The sequence below is a fragment of the Poecilia latipinna genome, unplaced genomic scaffold, assembly GCF_001443285.1.
Source record: "Poecilia latipinna isolate Pla-1442-1.1 unplaced genomic scaffold, P_latipinna-1.0 Scaffold223, whole genome shotgun sequence".
Lineage (NCBI taxonomy): Eukaryota > Metazoa > Chordata > Actinopteri > Cyprinodontiformes > Poeciliidae > Poecilia > Poecilia latipinna.
This window is the reverse complement of record NW_015112839.1, coordinates 358712-376577: the sequence shown is the minus strand read 5'-3', so window position 1 is coordinate 376577 and position 17866 is coordinate 358712. Positions and strand designations below refer to the sequence as shown.

General features: G+C 40.7%; 1 protein-coding gene across 1 annotated transcript in view; it reads right to left on the bottom strand.

Moving 5' to 3' along the window:
* Positions 1 to 448: 448 nt before the first annotated feature.
* The window catches only part of fto (FTO alpha-ketoglutarate dependent dioxygenase), a 159085-nt gene continuing 141667 nt past the window's right edge, over positions 449 to 17866 (bottom strand). The window contains exons 9-10 of the mRNA XM_015031929.1: positions 3750 to 3890; positions 449 to 1963 (exon numbers count right to left, since the gene is read on the bottom strand). Coding sequence (XP_014887415.1) covers positions 1957 to 1963; positions 3750 to 3890 — 148 coding nt within the window. The 3' untranslated portion in view covers positions 449 to 1956. The remainder of the gene's footprint in view (positions 1964 to 3749; positions 3891 to 17866) is intronic.

Here is a 17866-nt window from a genome sequence, read left to right as displayed (position 1 = left end):
AACAATATGAACTCCATAAAAATACAGTATTGTATTCACATTTACTTGAGTACATTTTTGAGACATGTTCTTCCAAGATTAGTTTTTACTTATTTTGATTCAGCACATCTCTACAATTTCTACTTTTCCTAATCAACTCTAGTCCCTTGCTACAAAAAACAAAACAAAACCAAAAATGCACCAGATACAGAGGCACACTTACAATTTATCCTAACGTAAGACTTCTTTGTTGCACACAAGCTACATTGTTCTAATGTTAGCTTTTATCGGCTAAGCCTGCATACATTTGTTAACTACTATACGTATTATTTTCAAAAGATTTAGGTTAGGAAATATGATTGGAAACATGATTTTTTATGTCTGCACCTATTTTGTAATGAACAGTTTGTACCTGTGTGCTGTACTGGATAGGAATACAACTTTCAAAAAATGAGAAGGACTCAGGCGATTGGATAAAACACGTTTCTTTTTTATTTACTGCCATTCCTACTGCTTCAGACATACAAGCTGAGGCGCTGGGAGCACAGAGTGATTCAAACAAGTCAACACCGCTGCTGATCTACAAACCAATCTCCCCGACAATAACAAACAACAAAAAGCGCTGAAAGAGAAGAAGTAAGAAGAACAGTGTTTGGCAACCATTAACATCTTGGAAAAAACCTTAGAAGTAAAAAAAGGGAGCGCATTTTGCATTTTAAATAGCAAACAGCATCTCTACTTCATCATGAATTAGATAGAGAGAGAAATAAAACGAGCTGAGCTGCTAAATCACTTTGAGGTCGGCCCTCTTCCTCAACCTGTTTTTGCAGCTTTTCTGAAAGTGGATTTTGTCAGAAGCTCCGGATCTTCCCCTCGCTCTCTCGGATGGCCCGCAGCATTACAGGGGAACGTGGTGCTCTACACACTTTAAGAGTAATTAAAAGCGACTGAACAGCTGTAATTATGAGAAACGGCGGTTGTGTTCCGGGTCATTCTATCAGAGCTGCCTTTCATCAGAGCAGAGGAAGAAGGGGCTCTTCTGCAGCTCCCCGTTTCTTCGTCTTCAAGAACAAACAACTAGCAGGCGTCCTGCAGGGCTCACACACACTATCACATTCACACATTTATGTAGGCATGTGGGGGGGAGAGCGTGCACAAAAAAAAAAAAAAAAACACACACACAAGTCAACAACCGATCACATGTATAGTCGCATTGGTAAATGCGCGCGCGCACGCATACATACACACAAAGTACATTCGCAAAGCAAAATGGCACAAGCACGCCACTGCACCACAAACACGACACGTTCTTCATGTTTTCCACCGGATGACATTCAGAACTTTCTTATCGTAGTCTCTCTTTGGTCTCTTCAGGCTCATTCCACTTCTGAACACAATAAAACGGGGTTACGCTATACACAAGTGAAGAATGCAATACCATGTGACCAAAGTGAGTTTTCTTACCAATCTATACTGTATCATAACACCGTGAGACAAGCAGAAAGCATATATGGATGTACTGTACTGTGACTACCGAGGAGTCGATCCACTGAAGCATGTTTGGATTACGTGAGATTAAGCAACAGAGTACACAGAAATAATAAATAGTTACACAATGTATGCTAACAGTGAAATGTAGGTTCCACGTATGTTTTGTTAGACCGTTGTGATACTAGTAGCTCAATGCTAAGCTCTGCGTTGTTAGCATGTTACTGAAGCACTACTCTGGATATAAAGGTGGTGGTCTGGTTTTTGCCCCCAGACAAATCCAAGTTGGAGCGACCGGAATGCCAGTATCGGCAGGGAAAGCGGTGGGTGAAATAGAAAGGGAGGGTGTAGATGCCCCAGTCACAAGGAATCCAACCAAGATGGAATCACAATAAATGTAGCATCAGTGGTCAGTCTCCTCAAACTGAAGTGGGGACCATTCAGAGAAGCTGGTGGGTTGATTTCATCCTTAATTCCTTTATCTGTCCTTCACATCCTAATGGAACAGAAACAACATAAGTATGAAAACATGAAAAATACTCTTATTTTTCCTGGTATTTATTCATGTCAAAGGCTAAGGCTGAACATGGAATCACTGAAATTATTAAGCTCTCAATTATAGTTTAAAACAACAGTGGATGCACATTTTTTGCAAAACCGTTGAATGAGCTCAATTTTGTGTGATCAAAGAAGAGTTTGTAAATATTGCGTCACTAGGTTGTGCAAAGTTGATACAGAAGCCAAACCAAGAAAAAACGTAATTGAGTGAAACGTAATTCTAAAAATGTTTGTCTTATATTTGGGGTCGGGTACAAATACAAATATGCTGCACTTTTTCTGTTTTCATTTGAAAAAAACAGTTTTCAGAGCCATGTATCATTTGCCTCTATAATGTAATGTATTTTTTTATTTTTTTTTTAGTTTTGTGGTTGTAATGTAATTTGAAAACAAAGAGAAATAGACAAACATGAAATAGACATCAGGACAGTAGAGGACTTTTGAACTGGCTCCATTTACACAAAATGAACTCAACTTTTGAATCTTAAACATATTTTTGTTCACAATTTGAAGCAGGTGTCTGCTGGATCAAGCTGTATGTGAAGTGACCAGGTCAAGTTAAACTTGTAGGGCTGTAGGAATCTCTGCAAATAGCGTTGCTAAGACTAGTGCTTGATTTTTGTTTTTTATTTAAATTGTCCTTTTGGGCCTTCATAATGACCATAAATGGCCATTTGTGTTGCTTGTGCCTTGAGCAAGCCTTTCAGCTGTTCCCACATCGTGTGCTCCACATGTACGTTTCAGTCTCCATGTCATGATTGACGGTTCACAAACTGCTCTAAAAATAATCACATCAGTTATTGCGTGTCTGTGTGCACGTATTTATGTAAAACACTGAATAATAATAGCTGGTCCATTAACTTATAGAAAAGTGTTAAATAAACAGGCCAAGCACTTGAGTGAATGGATGCTGAATTGGTGTATTATTACAATCATACAGCAGCAGCCACATGTAATGCAAACCTAGTTTTGCTGTGTGAAAAGCCATGAAATAACTGTGTCTTTTATTGCTGTTGCATATTAGCCAAATGAAAAAAAAAAAAAAGAAAAATACAACCTTTAACTTAAGTTATTAATTTGGGACAAATACCATGTTAAAAAGTAATTGATTGGTACAATTACTGACACCCAGAATTATCCCTTAAAATGAATGTAACTGTATAATTATTTTAATTTGTATTTAACTTTAAGTTAAGATTTTCTAGAAACATTTACATCATAATTTATGGCTCTATGTTTCCCTTTAGGTATGTATATTTATGACACAGATATCAGGTTCTTTCAGGTTCATCTAGACTGTAGAAGAACCAATACTTAAATTACCAACATTTGAAGGGAGTAATAAAGGTTAAAAACACCCTCAAAATCTCAATGGGATACTCACCAACACTACTTTTCTTCTCTAGTTGTGGTTAGTTGGCAGAAAGACCAAGCACAAAAATCTGTTAGTGTTGGAGGAGGTGAAGACTGGAGGCTCCAGGTGTGTGAGAAGAACTGACCCAACCCGACTCCAGCTACAAATAAATGTTTTAGATTTTGTTCTACGTGGATCCCTTACCACTAATAAAAGGGTTTTAATTTGAATAAATTGCACTCAAATGTTGGATTTCTTAATTTCTGTGTGAGATTAATGCTACTGCAATAAAAGATGACTCGGGCAATTTTGCCCATCATTAAAAAAAATATACTTATTCAGTGAGTGTGTACATTTATTTTGGGCCCACCTCCACAGCAGGGACTCCACTCTGCTGATGATATCAGCCAGATCAAAGGGCAGAGGCATGCCGGGGTCATCCACACCCCAGAAGGGTCGGTCCACTGGGGCCTCCTCGGGGGGTAACGTCTGCGCCAGACTCGAGTGGCACCTGAGGCGAGAGGACACAGGAAACACACAAAGCCATTAACTCCTCCCTCCCATCAGAACTAATTGGAAGAAACACACATCAGGGCAACAGACTTGGAAGACTTTCTGCTGCTGCATTCAGCAACAGTGAATTTGTTAAGAGTTGGAGATAAATGGAGGATGTTCTATCTCACTCGCAGCTTAGGAGTTTGTCTTTGTCTCTCTTGTATAAAAGAGACTGTAAGCATTTTTAATTTCCTGCACTTGTCTTGAATGCTTGAACTGTTTTTGGCAACACTGACACACTTTCAAGCCAGAAAGGTCCCAGAACCAAACATAGCTGAGACAAATAGGAAAAGTGATGTCAGAACATATTTTCTCAAGCGATGAATGCCTGTGACAGCATAAAAGTGATGATAAGACATGATATCATGCATCGTGATTAATGCCCTGTTCATTTCACACTCACCAAGAGCCCCACACAGCAGGATGCTTTCATAAGAACATCACTCTCTGTTGCTGCAGTGAGAAACCCAGCCTCTTTGTGTAACAGCATGATTGTTGTGTGATTAATAATTGGAGGTCATCTGTAATTTCCACAGTATGTTGAACCCCCGCAGACCTCGGCCACATCTTTTGTCAGACCTGTGTAAATATTTACTGCTGTGACTCTGTTGTGCTCTCTGCTGTCACTGTAAATCTGCCCTCCCTCTTCCTCCTGACAGACGAGAGTGACCCCTGACCTGGAGGTGCAACAGGGAGAGGCTGGATATGGCATTTTGTATGTTCCCTGTGTGTAGTGTGTGCTTCCCGAGCCACAAGGCCAGCTAAATTCCCCACTCAGTCATTATGCCACCGTCTGTCATATCTCTTTACCCAATCCACAGACGCCCAACCACCAACACCACCTTGTGGCCACTGACTGAGCGGAGGGCATAAAGGAGACCAAGAGAAAGATATGGGGGTCGGTTATGGATGGGATGAGGGGATGTTAAAGTTGTTAGGGGACAGCCGGGGGCTGCCACAATTTGTTGTAATATATTTTCTCTAGAGCCACTTAATGTTCAACTGGCTCTCAGCCTAAGTGCTGCATTTTTGGTGTGGTTAGCCCTTTAAACGGCTGCTGCATTACGGTGGTGAGGAGCAGCATTAACATCCACTGTCCAATATATCTTTTGGCGTTCTGGATCAGGGCCTGATAATAGCATCTGTTAACATGCACTAAGTACCATTATGTAGCACATCACTTCATAAATAATACGATTAAGCGACCTTGGGGCTTTGCGACGAGCCATGTGTTTAAATGTTCTCATCATTTATTTAGGGTGCGAATTAAAGGAAGCACCACTTCAGAGAGGGAAGATGAAGACATGGATGGCATACTGATCTCTGCAGTGTGTGAGTGCAAACTGACCGAGACAGCAAACACATATACACACCGTGTGATTCTGCTGACATCGGCTTATGGACACCACAGGCCAGAGGAAGCCATGCTTTTGATTTGGTCTGATTAAGTATTCATGCAGCAGAGCTTTGAAAGAACAGCCTTTTTCTGCTGCCCTGAGTCATAATGAAAGGCTACATAGCGTGAAACCCCGACTGGCCACCTTCAACAGAGCTGCTGCATTTATTTGACAAGGGATCTTGCAACATTTGTACGCAAACAGAAGGCTCCTGGTTTACCAGAGATATAAAAGATATAGAGGCTGGAGGACTATCAAAGATAATATAGTGAAGGTAATTCAGCACACACTTTTACACAATCTACCACTGTTTCCCGAGTACCGTCCCCTGACTGCTAAAATGGAACCAAACAAAAAGTCAATACCGGGCGAGGTGCCTTAAGCTCTCCAGGGCTCTCACAAGATATTCTGTGTAAGCCACAGTGGCGTACAAACAAGGCCCTCCGAAAGACTTTCCCCTGGCAGAGCAGTCCACCTTAAAGTTAAGGTCAAAGACAAAGAGGCGTGCATGTGTGTGTTCAGTGGTGTTGGAAAGGAAGGGCTTTAAAGGAGGTAGAGAATGTGTTTGCGAGTCCAGGCTGTTCCAATGGATTAACCCCAGACAGATATGGGCCTAACTATCCCATCTGGCGCTCGGTCAAGAGAGATTGGCAATACAATCACTCATTTCAATTTGCCCTGAAACCTTATAGCCTGGCAGGCCCCTGCTCAAATGGTATGCTAATGCGAAAGGTATCTAGGACTCCATCGCCTCTATTCCACAGAGGCCTGTACCTCCGTGCAGCACAGTGCACTTGAACTGCGGCTGGGGCAGTAGCTCCACGGCCCTCACTGTAATAAGGGCCCGAGCCCCTTTGCGCTCAAACTAACCACTTTAGCTAAAGTGAGTGTTAATTATGGACAGGCAAAGCAGTCAATAAAAGGTTAATGTAAAAGTCAAAGGATAAATTCCTTTAAGCATTGCATCATTCCACCATCTCTGCGACCAACACACTGCTCACAGGTCTCCTAATCAATACGTTTTACTGTAATGCGCTCCCTATCGATTTCCTCCCCCTGCACTCCATGGTCCGAGCTCCATCACTTGGTTGAATAAAGGAAGGAGAGGAGAAAAGGGGGGAGAGAAAAGTGAGTAAATAAAATGATTAACCTCAGTTTCACTTTGTTGTTTCGCTCTCTGAGTCCATCTGAAAGGCTTGTCAGAAGAGTGAAGGGTGGTCCAATATCATCACTGCCATCAGATCACCCACCGTCCTGACCAGCCCAATCATCAGCATCATCAGTACTTTCAATCTCTGGTTGGTGTGTAATTGTGTAGGACTACACTCAAGCAGGGTCATACATTAAAAGGTTCTACGCTCTTAACAGGGTAGAAATCCGCCTAATAGACAACATCAGTGCTTCCGACTCCAGCAATTACACTGATAAATGCACAATTGTGTCAGGCAAAGTGAAAAACAACCAAGAGAATGTAGATAGGAGACAACGCTTATTGCATTATTGCTACAGAAGGTTTTTTGTAATCACAAGGGACTACAGTGCATGGGCTTCCTGACTCAGGACATCATCATACAAAATGCCAAAATGATGTGTTGCTTTTTACAAAAGTCAAAGAAAGAAAAAGGTAAGTGGAGGGGAAAAAGTTAGAGCAGCACTTGTTGTCCCAGGAGGAGGAGGAAATGCACCTGGCTGCAGTGTGGGGTATACTAAACAACCAGGCAATACATGGTCCTGCTTTATGTGATAAATTACACATAAAGCATTTAAACATAATTTAGAAACATTTTTCAGTATCTTTGTTTTGGCCTCAGTTAATTCCTCTCTCACTTTGCTATTTAAGTTCCGACACTGTTTGATTTACAAATTAAGCGTCGCACTCCCTTATTTGTTTCAGTGCTGGTAACAAATAAACATTGCTATTGTCTGCAAGAAAGAAAGCTGACTGATTGGAAAGTCAGTGGAAACTGCAGGAGTGTGGTTGATGAGGTCATTTTTTAGTTTGGAACTACAGCTGGAATGCATTTGAATTTAATTAAACTTCTACTGAACTCAGTAGCCTTTCACTCTACATGTTCAATTAAATTTTCCACAAGTGTTTATCTGTTAAAAAAAAAAAAAGTAACAATAATGGAAAAAAAAAGCTTAGGCTTACACCAACTTTGACAATTTATCAACTTAAATTTAAGTAAAATCAAATTCTTCTTTTTAAACATACATCACTGAAAAAAAAAATATAAGTGAATGAGTTTATGATTCTTGACACATTCGCCCAAGTTGTCTAACTCTCTATTCCTGACTATAAATTAATGTTATGGAGCCCTGAGTCTTATCCATTGAACACAGGAGCCCCTACATGACTCTGCAATGATTCAGTGCATACGGAAAATGATGGTAAAATGTGTTGAAAACTTTAACTTTTTTTTATATAAATATATTAAAAAAATTTGTAACAACAACAAATAAGTATTACTTTTTGTGGTTTGAATAAAAACTATTGTTACACACCTTGTCTAAGAGTTTTGTGTGGTTAACAAGAAACATTTTCAGGATTATGTTACTGTGAGAATCTCACACCTACCTTTGCTTAACTTCAACGAAAGTATGTTTTATGAAGATCAGAACAGATAAAGAAAAAATAAATATTAGACTTTAAATGTGTAACTATAGCTACCCCAGTGGTGTATTTTGTACACAGTACATTAAAGGACACCAGCAGAGAGCAATATCAACACAGAACAATGAACCATTTCAAAAGTATGTGTCCTTCCCTGCCTATGAACTTAACCACCCCAAAAGATAAAACTTGTACAAAAGTATACTGAACATCAATCAATCAGCCTTGCCACTTTTTCATCTGTATTACATGCCTGTGCTGATCAAGGGAAGTGAAATACCTTAGATCACCTGCTTCCTCATGCTCTGCCTGTTTCATCTGACTCGCAAGAAATTTTGCGCAGGTGTGAACTTTTATGGTTTTGGCAGCCTGAGTGCCTGAGAGCTGAGAATGCAATCAAACAAGTCATGAAAAAACAGGCATGTGTCTCATAAATCAGCGTGTCCCTGAAGCTAGGGCATGCAATCACACTCCAAGGGAAAATGAGAATGAAAGAAGTATATTATCTATGTACTTTTAGTATGCATGCAACGTTGTGTACAAAATTAGTGATTTAGCACATCTGCCTCTTATTTTAGACAGTTACAGTTTTAATGGGTGAAAGACAGACAGGTTGATTGCTTCTAATCCAGGTACTAATCTTGGTATTGTGCAGAGAGCAGAACCCATGTACTTTTAAGGTTTGAATTTCAGCCTATGCCACCCGAACTCAAAAAGTCACTTTGAACCCCGGTTTTTGTCATTATTGGAGACATTAGATTGACACACAAACCTTTAAATTTAAATTTGATAATTTATTACCATAATTATAGCTTCAAATATGAAGTAGTGGAGAATATGAACCAGCCAGCAGAAACTGAAGCGTGAGCAGGGCCAGCTTTTAACAGTTTCCTTAAGATCAAGCAAATGCTATTGTGTCTGCAGACGGCTGCTGACTGTACATTTTGTGTGTGAGGTGGGCAAGTACCAGGGAGGGAGGGGGGCATGATCAAATGTGTGACATATGTTCCTTTCTTTTTGAGTCCCTCTAAGGAGCCTTGGCTAATAAAACCAACATCTGATGCACTCTTTTTTTCCCCTTTAATTAATGGTTGCGGTAACCGCAAAAAGGGGCATTAGTAAGAGGGCTTGTTTAAAACCCCCACCACTCCACCCACGTGCCACTTACGACTGCACTGCTGCTGGGAACAATGATTCTGTCGGAGTGTATGGGTACCTGTGGGTGGGGTAGCCTCTTTCTCAGTCTCTGTGAGGTCTCCCCGTTGCCAGCTGCAGTCTATATTGCTCATTAAACCACATGAAACAAATAAGATTCGTTATTGGCATCTTAAGCTAGCTTCAAACCCAGGACTGCGGGTAACAAGGGAGTCTACGGCAAAATCATAGAAGTTTTGTTATACCTTCACAGTCCTCGTCTGTTTTACACCGAGTATGTTTGATGTGGCCTGGCTCTCTGCCCTGTCTGGAGCTGGATGAACCAGATGTAATAGAAAAAAACACACACACACACACAAAAGCCAGGTAGACACTAAAGTCAGCCTTCATAATTGAAGCCAATAAAACACTTGCAGCCTGGAAGTGCAAAGGAGGGGAGCTCCTAAACTGCTGCTACTGCTCTCAAAAACCAGGTGGACGTCTATTAGGTGCTTAACAGCGTAACAAATTACCAAACACCCTGGCCTGCTCTTTCTCCTCCTGAGGGTACTGGATGGAATGTGGCCTAATGTCAACACAGGCGCAAAATTTATGAGAGGACAACTATTGTTCAAATGCAATCAGGTTCTAATAAAAAAAGAAGGCAGAAAAAGGACAAATAGATAGGGTCCACCTGGCAGTTTACTTTTTCAGCAAGGGGAGGAGAGACAGATCAACCCCTAAGGCTGAAAGAGAGACAGTTTGAGTGTGTGTGCTCAAGGTTGACTCGGTAAGAATGAGAATGATTGTGACTTTTGGCCTTCCAGCCACCTGTATCTGGCTGAAGAGTTATTCAAGTAGAACACACAGCTTAAAGAAGGAAAAAGAAATCAAAGACAATTTAAAACAAAGTTTAACGTAGTATACCTGTACAGCAATGGGGCGCCTGGCTCTACTCAGTATGCGAACGTGACAAAATACCACAATGAGACATTTGTATGTAAACAGACAAAACTAATTAAACTCTGTTCCGACCAGACACTGAGGTTTTTCCGAATGACGTTCATTTATAAAACCCCTGGGGAGAAAGTGGAGCAATAGGAAGACTTGATGGTAAGGGTAAAAAGGGTTACAATCCTGAGAGTGATTAAGCTTTTCCCAGCTTAGAATTACACAGGCTGCAAATCTTACGTTGGCGAAGAGGCTTCATCAAGAGCATGGTGAATGTGGCAATGGGAGCACTAACTCTTATTTTTTATGCTGATTGATTGCCTTTGCTGTGAAAAGTTATTGTGGGAGTGATATTGTAAAATAATAATTGTTTTTATATTTTATCCTTCCCCTTCCCTTGTTGTTCAGATCCTCTAGGCCTTGTGGGCATCATCTGAACAGTGCAATAACGCTGGTGATGGATGTGGTGTGCTGCTATAGCAACCCAGCCCAGCTACTGGACAATACCTGACCGCAGTCACGTGATAAGGTCGATCTAACAACGGCACAATTCCCACCTGTCTTCAAGCGACAATAGAGGGGTCGAGCTAACTCAACTAATTATAGTGTATTGTATCTTAAATGGACAAGATACAAGTCATCCTTGTAGCTGCGGGGGATGTGGTGTTAAGTTCTTAAGCCTTTATGTAAAGCAAACTGTGAGACAGAAGCTTTAAACTGTTGCAAAACAGGTATCAGGTTTCAGAAATGTGTGTATTAAACTGCTTTACAAGAAGGACAGAGTGACATACAGCAAAGGTTCTGTTTTTCTTTAAACAAAGCATGGGAACAAACAGCACAGTGTTCAATAGCAGGAAACAACTTTGAATCAACACGACATTTTATTTGAACAGCATACAAGTAGTCACTTCATTGCTGACACTCCTTGAGATCATATCAAAGGCTTCGTCAATATACAACGTTAAATCCTTCTTGATGAGGCAGTCGTAAATTATGGAGCTCATTTGTTGGATGGGTGTAGGCGGAAGTCTGACATGGCCATCCAAAAATCTCTTGGTAATAAAGCAAAAAAGAACATAGCCATTTAAAAGTTATTGTTAAATGATCAGGTAAATATTGCCATCCGAGCAGGCACAACTTTAATTATTTTAGGTGCAGCATCGGTGATTCAGTTAAAGCTCTTTGAGTCTTCGTCTTTTCAACAAACAAAGGAGTGGTGCTGTTCGAGAAAATGTTTGCATGCTTGCATCTGCAAGAAGTCAATAATAAAACTACCTTTACTTTTTCTGTTTAATCTGCAAGACAAAATCCTACTGATGCTTTACTTCCTCAGAAAAGCAACAATAGACAAAGTCCCAAATTCACTCAAGCATAGCACAGAATGTGTGTGCATTCATGCATGAATTGTGCGTTCGTGCCAGACTAGGGCTTTCTGCCAGGTGTTTGAACTTCTGCATCACCAGGTACTCCTGCTGCGAGAACACAAGTTTTTTTCACCCTATTAAGTAAATAGTGTAATCAAAGGGGCCTCTGCATTAAAAAAACTAAAGAAAAAAAAATGTGAACACCCAGCAATTTGTTTAGAAGAGCAGTCAGGTTAGGCCCTAAGGCACTGCACCAAACACCATTCAAAGGGCTAATAAAGTGAGTCATGGAATGAATACCTGGCTATTCAGTTGACTTGCTGTGTGGTTTTAAGGCTACTTTAAATGTAATAATTCACATTAGATAGCAGATCCAAACAGTAGACCTACCAGGTAGGGAAGTGGAGAAACAAAAATAACTTTTGTCGAGCTAAAAAAAAAAAAAAAAAAAACTGAAACGGAACAGAAGTAAACAGCCAAGAAAGTAGATTACCGAGTCAAATGAAGCAGAAACAAACCACACAACACGTCATGCAGAATACAGCACAGCTCCCAATGCCGGTGCTGCAAGGTATTATGCAATACAATGAGTTTTCTGAGACAAGGCAATACATGATGTTAAGCTTATGAGAACGAGACAAGACTTTTAATTATTTTAAATATTATAAATACCTACATCAATGTAAGTATTTAACGTAAAAACATAAAGTAAGTCTGACAAACTTAATTCAATTACATGTAACAAGCTAACACAGAGCTACATTCTCTTTTTTTCACAGTGTAATGAAGTCTAAAGTCTTTCTCCCCAAGTCTTTGTCACATCTCAACTCTCTAATGGCTGACATGAATATTTTTTCACCAACTGCCAAATCTAGTCTGCCTATAAAACTAACATCAAATTCTCTTTATTTTGTCCTTAGAGCCAGTTTCTCATTTTTAAAGAAATATTTTAACATTTAAATCAACACAATAAATACAGTAACAAGCTCTTTAAATCCTTTAGAAAATTATGACATTTAAACATTCTGAAAAAAAATCTATCTCTAGCACAATATTTATTTAATGCCAAGGTTTCAAAAGAATGCAATCAACAGGCCAGCTTGAGAAGCCTGCTTTTAGTCAACTCTGTCAACACATGGCAAGTTAAGAACAAATGCCTGTATTGCTTCAAGAGTCAAACAGATAAAACATTCACGTCTATTTCCCAGGACTCTGACTAATACATTACATTAACTTTAACGGACAATATCATGTGCTGACAGCAACAACATACTGGTTCTCAGGACATCCAAAGTGTGATTTTCTATCCCAACGTCTCACGCAATGAGAACTTGTTGCACCCCTGCATTCAGGGAAAGAACATCAGTTTACAAAAAAATGACCTATGAAAAATATGATGTAAAAATAAAATAAAGCCAGATGGTTAAGAGTCAAAAGCAACATTAAAAAAACAAAGCAGCATAGGCAGCACAACAATTAAAAGTACAATAAAAGAAAATCAAAATTACTATGAATTCACATTTAATATGTGAAATGTATTCGTGGGGCAAAAATATAAGCTCTTTCTAGTGACTAGGTTTTGACTGCAATCTTTCTGCTATGGATTCTAACATGATATGATGCCACAAAAACATCAAACAAAATCAACTCACTATACCTGAAAATCACATTTCACCACCCTTTATTATGAAAATACTGATGTGAGAAAGTTGATACTTCTTGGTGTGTCAAAAAAAACAAAACAAAAGCCAAAGTTGGTTAGAGGCTTAGTCTGTTTGCCACAAAGACAACAAGACGACAAAAGCCAAAAGAAGCGCTCAGCGTAATGAAAAGAGAGGATTACAAGTCAAGTGGTAACAGATCAACTCTTTATTAGTTTCCTGTCTCTACGATTTTCCCCCTCCATAAACATCCCCACTCTGCCCTACCTATCCCAGCGAGGATGGTTCTTGTTAAATTCTCTGGCGTTCCAACTGATCCCGGGTCAGCTGTGGGGAGTAAGAGAGGGATAACCTCTTCCTGAGCCCCACATAAAACCCAGATGGCTGTGTGGAAGCTCTGATCCAAAAACTAGCTTACAACTCAATCACTGTGGTTGCATCTCCAAGTCCACAGTTTAACCCCCTCTGATGTCAGCCAAGGTCACAGATGCACGCTCGAGAGGCGAAAAGAGCCAGGAGTGAAGTGCTGCCAGAGCCGAAGGAATTAGATCCGGGCTGAGTGGCCCTCATCTGGCTAAGCCCAGTAAGCAGCAAGACTAACAGGCTGAGGCACGGTGGTTTGGGTTCACGCACAAACACACACCATTGCGTTGAAACTTGGGTGCAAACGGACACACACACAAATAGAAATATGGCGGCAAACACACATTGACACACACATACTAACGGAAGGACTCCGAGGGCTACAGATGGCATGCCCTGGGCCTGGTAACAGGGGCTCTGATTGAGCTAGTTTTAGATCCAGAGTGGAAGCTGCCACAACACACGAGGCTCAGGGGTTCAGGGGGAAGACAAAGAACAGCGGAAGGAGTGCGTGAGGCAATGAGAAGAGGAGGTGGAGTCTGACTTCACTACCCTCACAAGGGATTCAACATTTTTAGTACAACATCAACATGTCACTGCCCATTTGTCCCCTTGCCCTGCTGTGCATGTGCTCCTACCTGTGCATCTTCACCTAAAGCCTACTCCCATACACACACTTCATGAAAACACACTTGCACAGTGGGAGCCAGCGGCCAATTCAGCCATAATTCCGCTTGACTTCCGTTGCCTGACTGGCAGGAGACGGGGAGGGTGAGGACAACAAGCTGTGAATACGGGAAGAGACAGAAAATCATTGAGAACCTTGCCTTTATGAATCTTTGATGAGAGTGAGTGGGGGCTGGCGGGGACTCTGCCTCTGGTTAAATCAAAGCATAGTGTGTGTAGTGTGTATATGACTGCCAACAGAGGTTGAGATGAACAGGGCCTGGACCAGGCCCAGACAACTGCAAACCCCGCAGTCTGGAACATTTGTTCCTGCAATTAGTCTCTGTCCTCCTTGTTCATGTTGGAGGTGAATGGTACTGGTAGTTACCAAAACTACTTTGTGTGCAAGTTAGGGGTATCTTATATTGCTAGTTTTGTAGCTGTCAGTTATTCCAAAGAGTAACTCTTTTACAATAAAAAACTATGTTTAGATGGAAGAATTCTTTTGGTATAGCAGGACAGATTACTCATTAAGTGGGACCTATGAACTTGAAGCAAGATGATGTTAACACTTTTAAATTCAATTCAATTCAATTTATGTATAGCACTATTTCCCAACAAATGTCTTCTCAATGTACTTCAAAATCATCCAATTCTTATACAAATTAATTTGTCTATGGAGTGCTAGTTGAGATAATGTTATTATCTCAACCTCTGACGACATTAGCGCATGTTGCAAGTTTTTCTAATATTATGTAGCCCTGAATTGCACAACAAAATCTGAAGAATAAAACTGCCTTCACTATAGAGGATAAATAAAACTGTTAAAAAATAACATTTAAATCTTGTCATCTGATGTGACATTGTTTTCTAAGTTACTAATTAAAAAACAAATCAGTTAGCAATTACTAAATCTTAATCAATCTACTGTGAAGTTATTGCACAACAGTGTCACAGGTAAATGTAATTATATCCTCAGAATCACACAGCAGAAATCTTTGACAAGGCATCACTTTTATTTGGTAACAGCCTCTATTTTCTCACTTAAAAACAGAACCATTCTGACACACAATAACGGGTTTGGCTCACTGTCATGAAAAACGACACAGAACTTGAAACAAGGGGAATAACTAAGAACAGATTAAAATGATAAATCATGTCACAATGTCTTGTAAGGATAAACCAGTCTGCAACTCTATGCGTGGGAAGTTATATTGCATCCAAAACCCTTGTGGCATTCCCGTCATGCCTTTGTTTGTTTTTACCTTCACACCTGTTCTGACTTCGGACACATGAAAAAGCCAAGGATGACTCAGAGGAGGTTGTTTTAATTAAAAATACAAGACGGGTTACAACAACACTCCCTCTCATCTCAGAAACAGCTTTTTAATTGATGTCAAGCAGGTGCCAATTTTCTTCTCAACATGAATTAGGTTATGCTACGAAACAAGCAGAGCAGCATAGTAGCTTTATCTCATCTGCCACCTGTGACAGCTCCGAATTCAGAGTCCTCCAGGAAGCTCGGCTCATGTTAATGTGTCACCAACGAAGCCTTTTGAAGACACGGATCATCCGTCTGTCAGCTAGCACTGACGTAGTGCTGACTGACTTCCGATCACACGAAGGCTGGCAGTCAAATGAACTGTCTTAAGCTGATCAAGAGTTGCCTCGGCTTCCATCTGCATCTGACAAGTTCAAACTTTATATTTCACTGCAAATGTTGATTTTATAAAAAAAAATAAAAAATATACAGAAACAATTTTAACTGATATTTAGAATAACAGGATTTAGGCTGGAATTACCACATAATTCTACTTTCTGGTACCCGTGCATGAAAGTGAATGGTGGACAAGCAAAGTGTCTTTTCTCGTCCACTGGAGCCTCCATTTCTATTCATTCACAGCTTCCTAAAGCATTAGTTGAATCAAATAAAAAAGTATGCCAGATTGGTTTATAGGGTCGAAAGGAACGTCTAACAGTGCCCCCTAATGGTTCATCCCTACTTTGTGTTAATGACAGTATGGCATGCCAAAGGAACGTCACCTGACATCAAAGTAAACCAATGTCCAGTGTGTGTTTATAGGAAAGAAGAGGTGAAAAGAGCAGTACTTAGCAGAAAAGCTAACTTGTGGGTTTTATCTACTGGACAAATCAATAGCAGCGCCTAAAAGCAGAGCAGAGTGTGCTGGAAGGGAGCTAGAGGGGCTACCCCTGGCCTGCTGCCCCCCAGGCCCCTCCTGGGGGGGTACCTGTCTGTCTCTTCAACCTCGATTAATTCTGCTTCACTGCTCCCATCCTGCAGCTACTTGCTCACACAATAAGAAATACATGCAACAAGCCTAGATGTGCTTTGAAACCTGCATCCAGGGACATCTTGTGCCATCTTTACAATGAGGTGCAACAAGGAATCAATGCTGTCTTAAATATTACAGTGAAAGTGCAAGTTTGTATGAGCTGAATAAGAGTATATTCCAGACAGGTTTTGACAGCTACTTATGCACATGCAGTAAGACATGTGCAAAGATTGTTTTTCAGGGCTCTGTGGAGGAGCTGCAGAGATCCACAGCTCAGGTAGAACAATCTGCTGACAGGGCAACATTGGCAAGGCCAAATTAAGTCTTGTTTGTACATTGCCATAAGTCCTGCAGGGCAACATGTGGGAGAAGGTGTTCTGGTCAGATGAAACAAAAATCACATTTTTGGCCAATTTGCAAAGTACTATGTGGCGCCAACCAATACCACTGCACAGAGTCTATAGAAAGATGAGTGGAGGTAAATAAAGAGTAATATTTGAAAAAACTTTGTTAGCAACAAAAGACCTGAAACTATGGAGGAAGTTCACCATTGAGCAGGATTCATGGCCTGCTGACCCCTAAGCCCCTTCTGGGGAGTACCTGTCTGCCTCCTCAACCTTCTGCTTCACTGCTCCCATCCTGTACTGACTTGCTCACACAAAAAGCACATGCATGAAACAAGTCTAGAAGTACCTAAAACAATCATGGAGTGACACTTCATACCATCTATGTAAAAGAATGAAACAAGGAATTGTTTTTTTTCATACATAAGGTGGTATTTCACCTTATGCAAGTAGAGACTTGCATAAGGTAAATACAAGCAAATTCAGACAAAGCCAGTAAGACATGAGATACTTGTGCACACGCTGTATTTTCCCTTGACATCCAGTAGTACATGGACCAAATATGGACAAAATACAAATGGCGTCTCTTTGCGGTAGACTTTTACACCAGAGGGCAAAGGGAGCAGCATGTTATGCACAACAGGACACTCCCTCTCCTACCTAACCAAAAAGCCCTAGAGAGCAAGGCAGCACTAAAGAAAAGTAAAACTCCCTAAAAAAAATAATCCGACCTTTCTCCTCATCCCTTCTCCGCTTGCTGCTGCCTACTTACTTTCAATCACAGTTAACATCACAGAACAAGAAGTGGAGGGAAGGGAGGAGGTGAAACACAAGCCTACTGCACAATGCACTTGTCTGGCAGCTGCTTGGTCTGACATTTGAGGCCATAGGGACCTTGTTGAAAGAGCAGATGCTCACTGATGTACAGACGCAGGAACATGGCAACTACACAAGTGGCTGAAGCTGAAAAAAATCTGCACAAACATATGACAGAAAAGAACAAGGGGAAAAAGCTGAGGATGGCAGGCTCACACAGAGATGTGTCTGTGCAGAGGCATAGGTTCAAATACACAATGGGGCAGACATAGTTGACTTATATGGGAACGACTATGATACACACATTGTGATGCATGGGTTATACTCA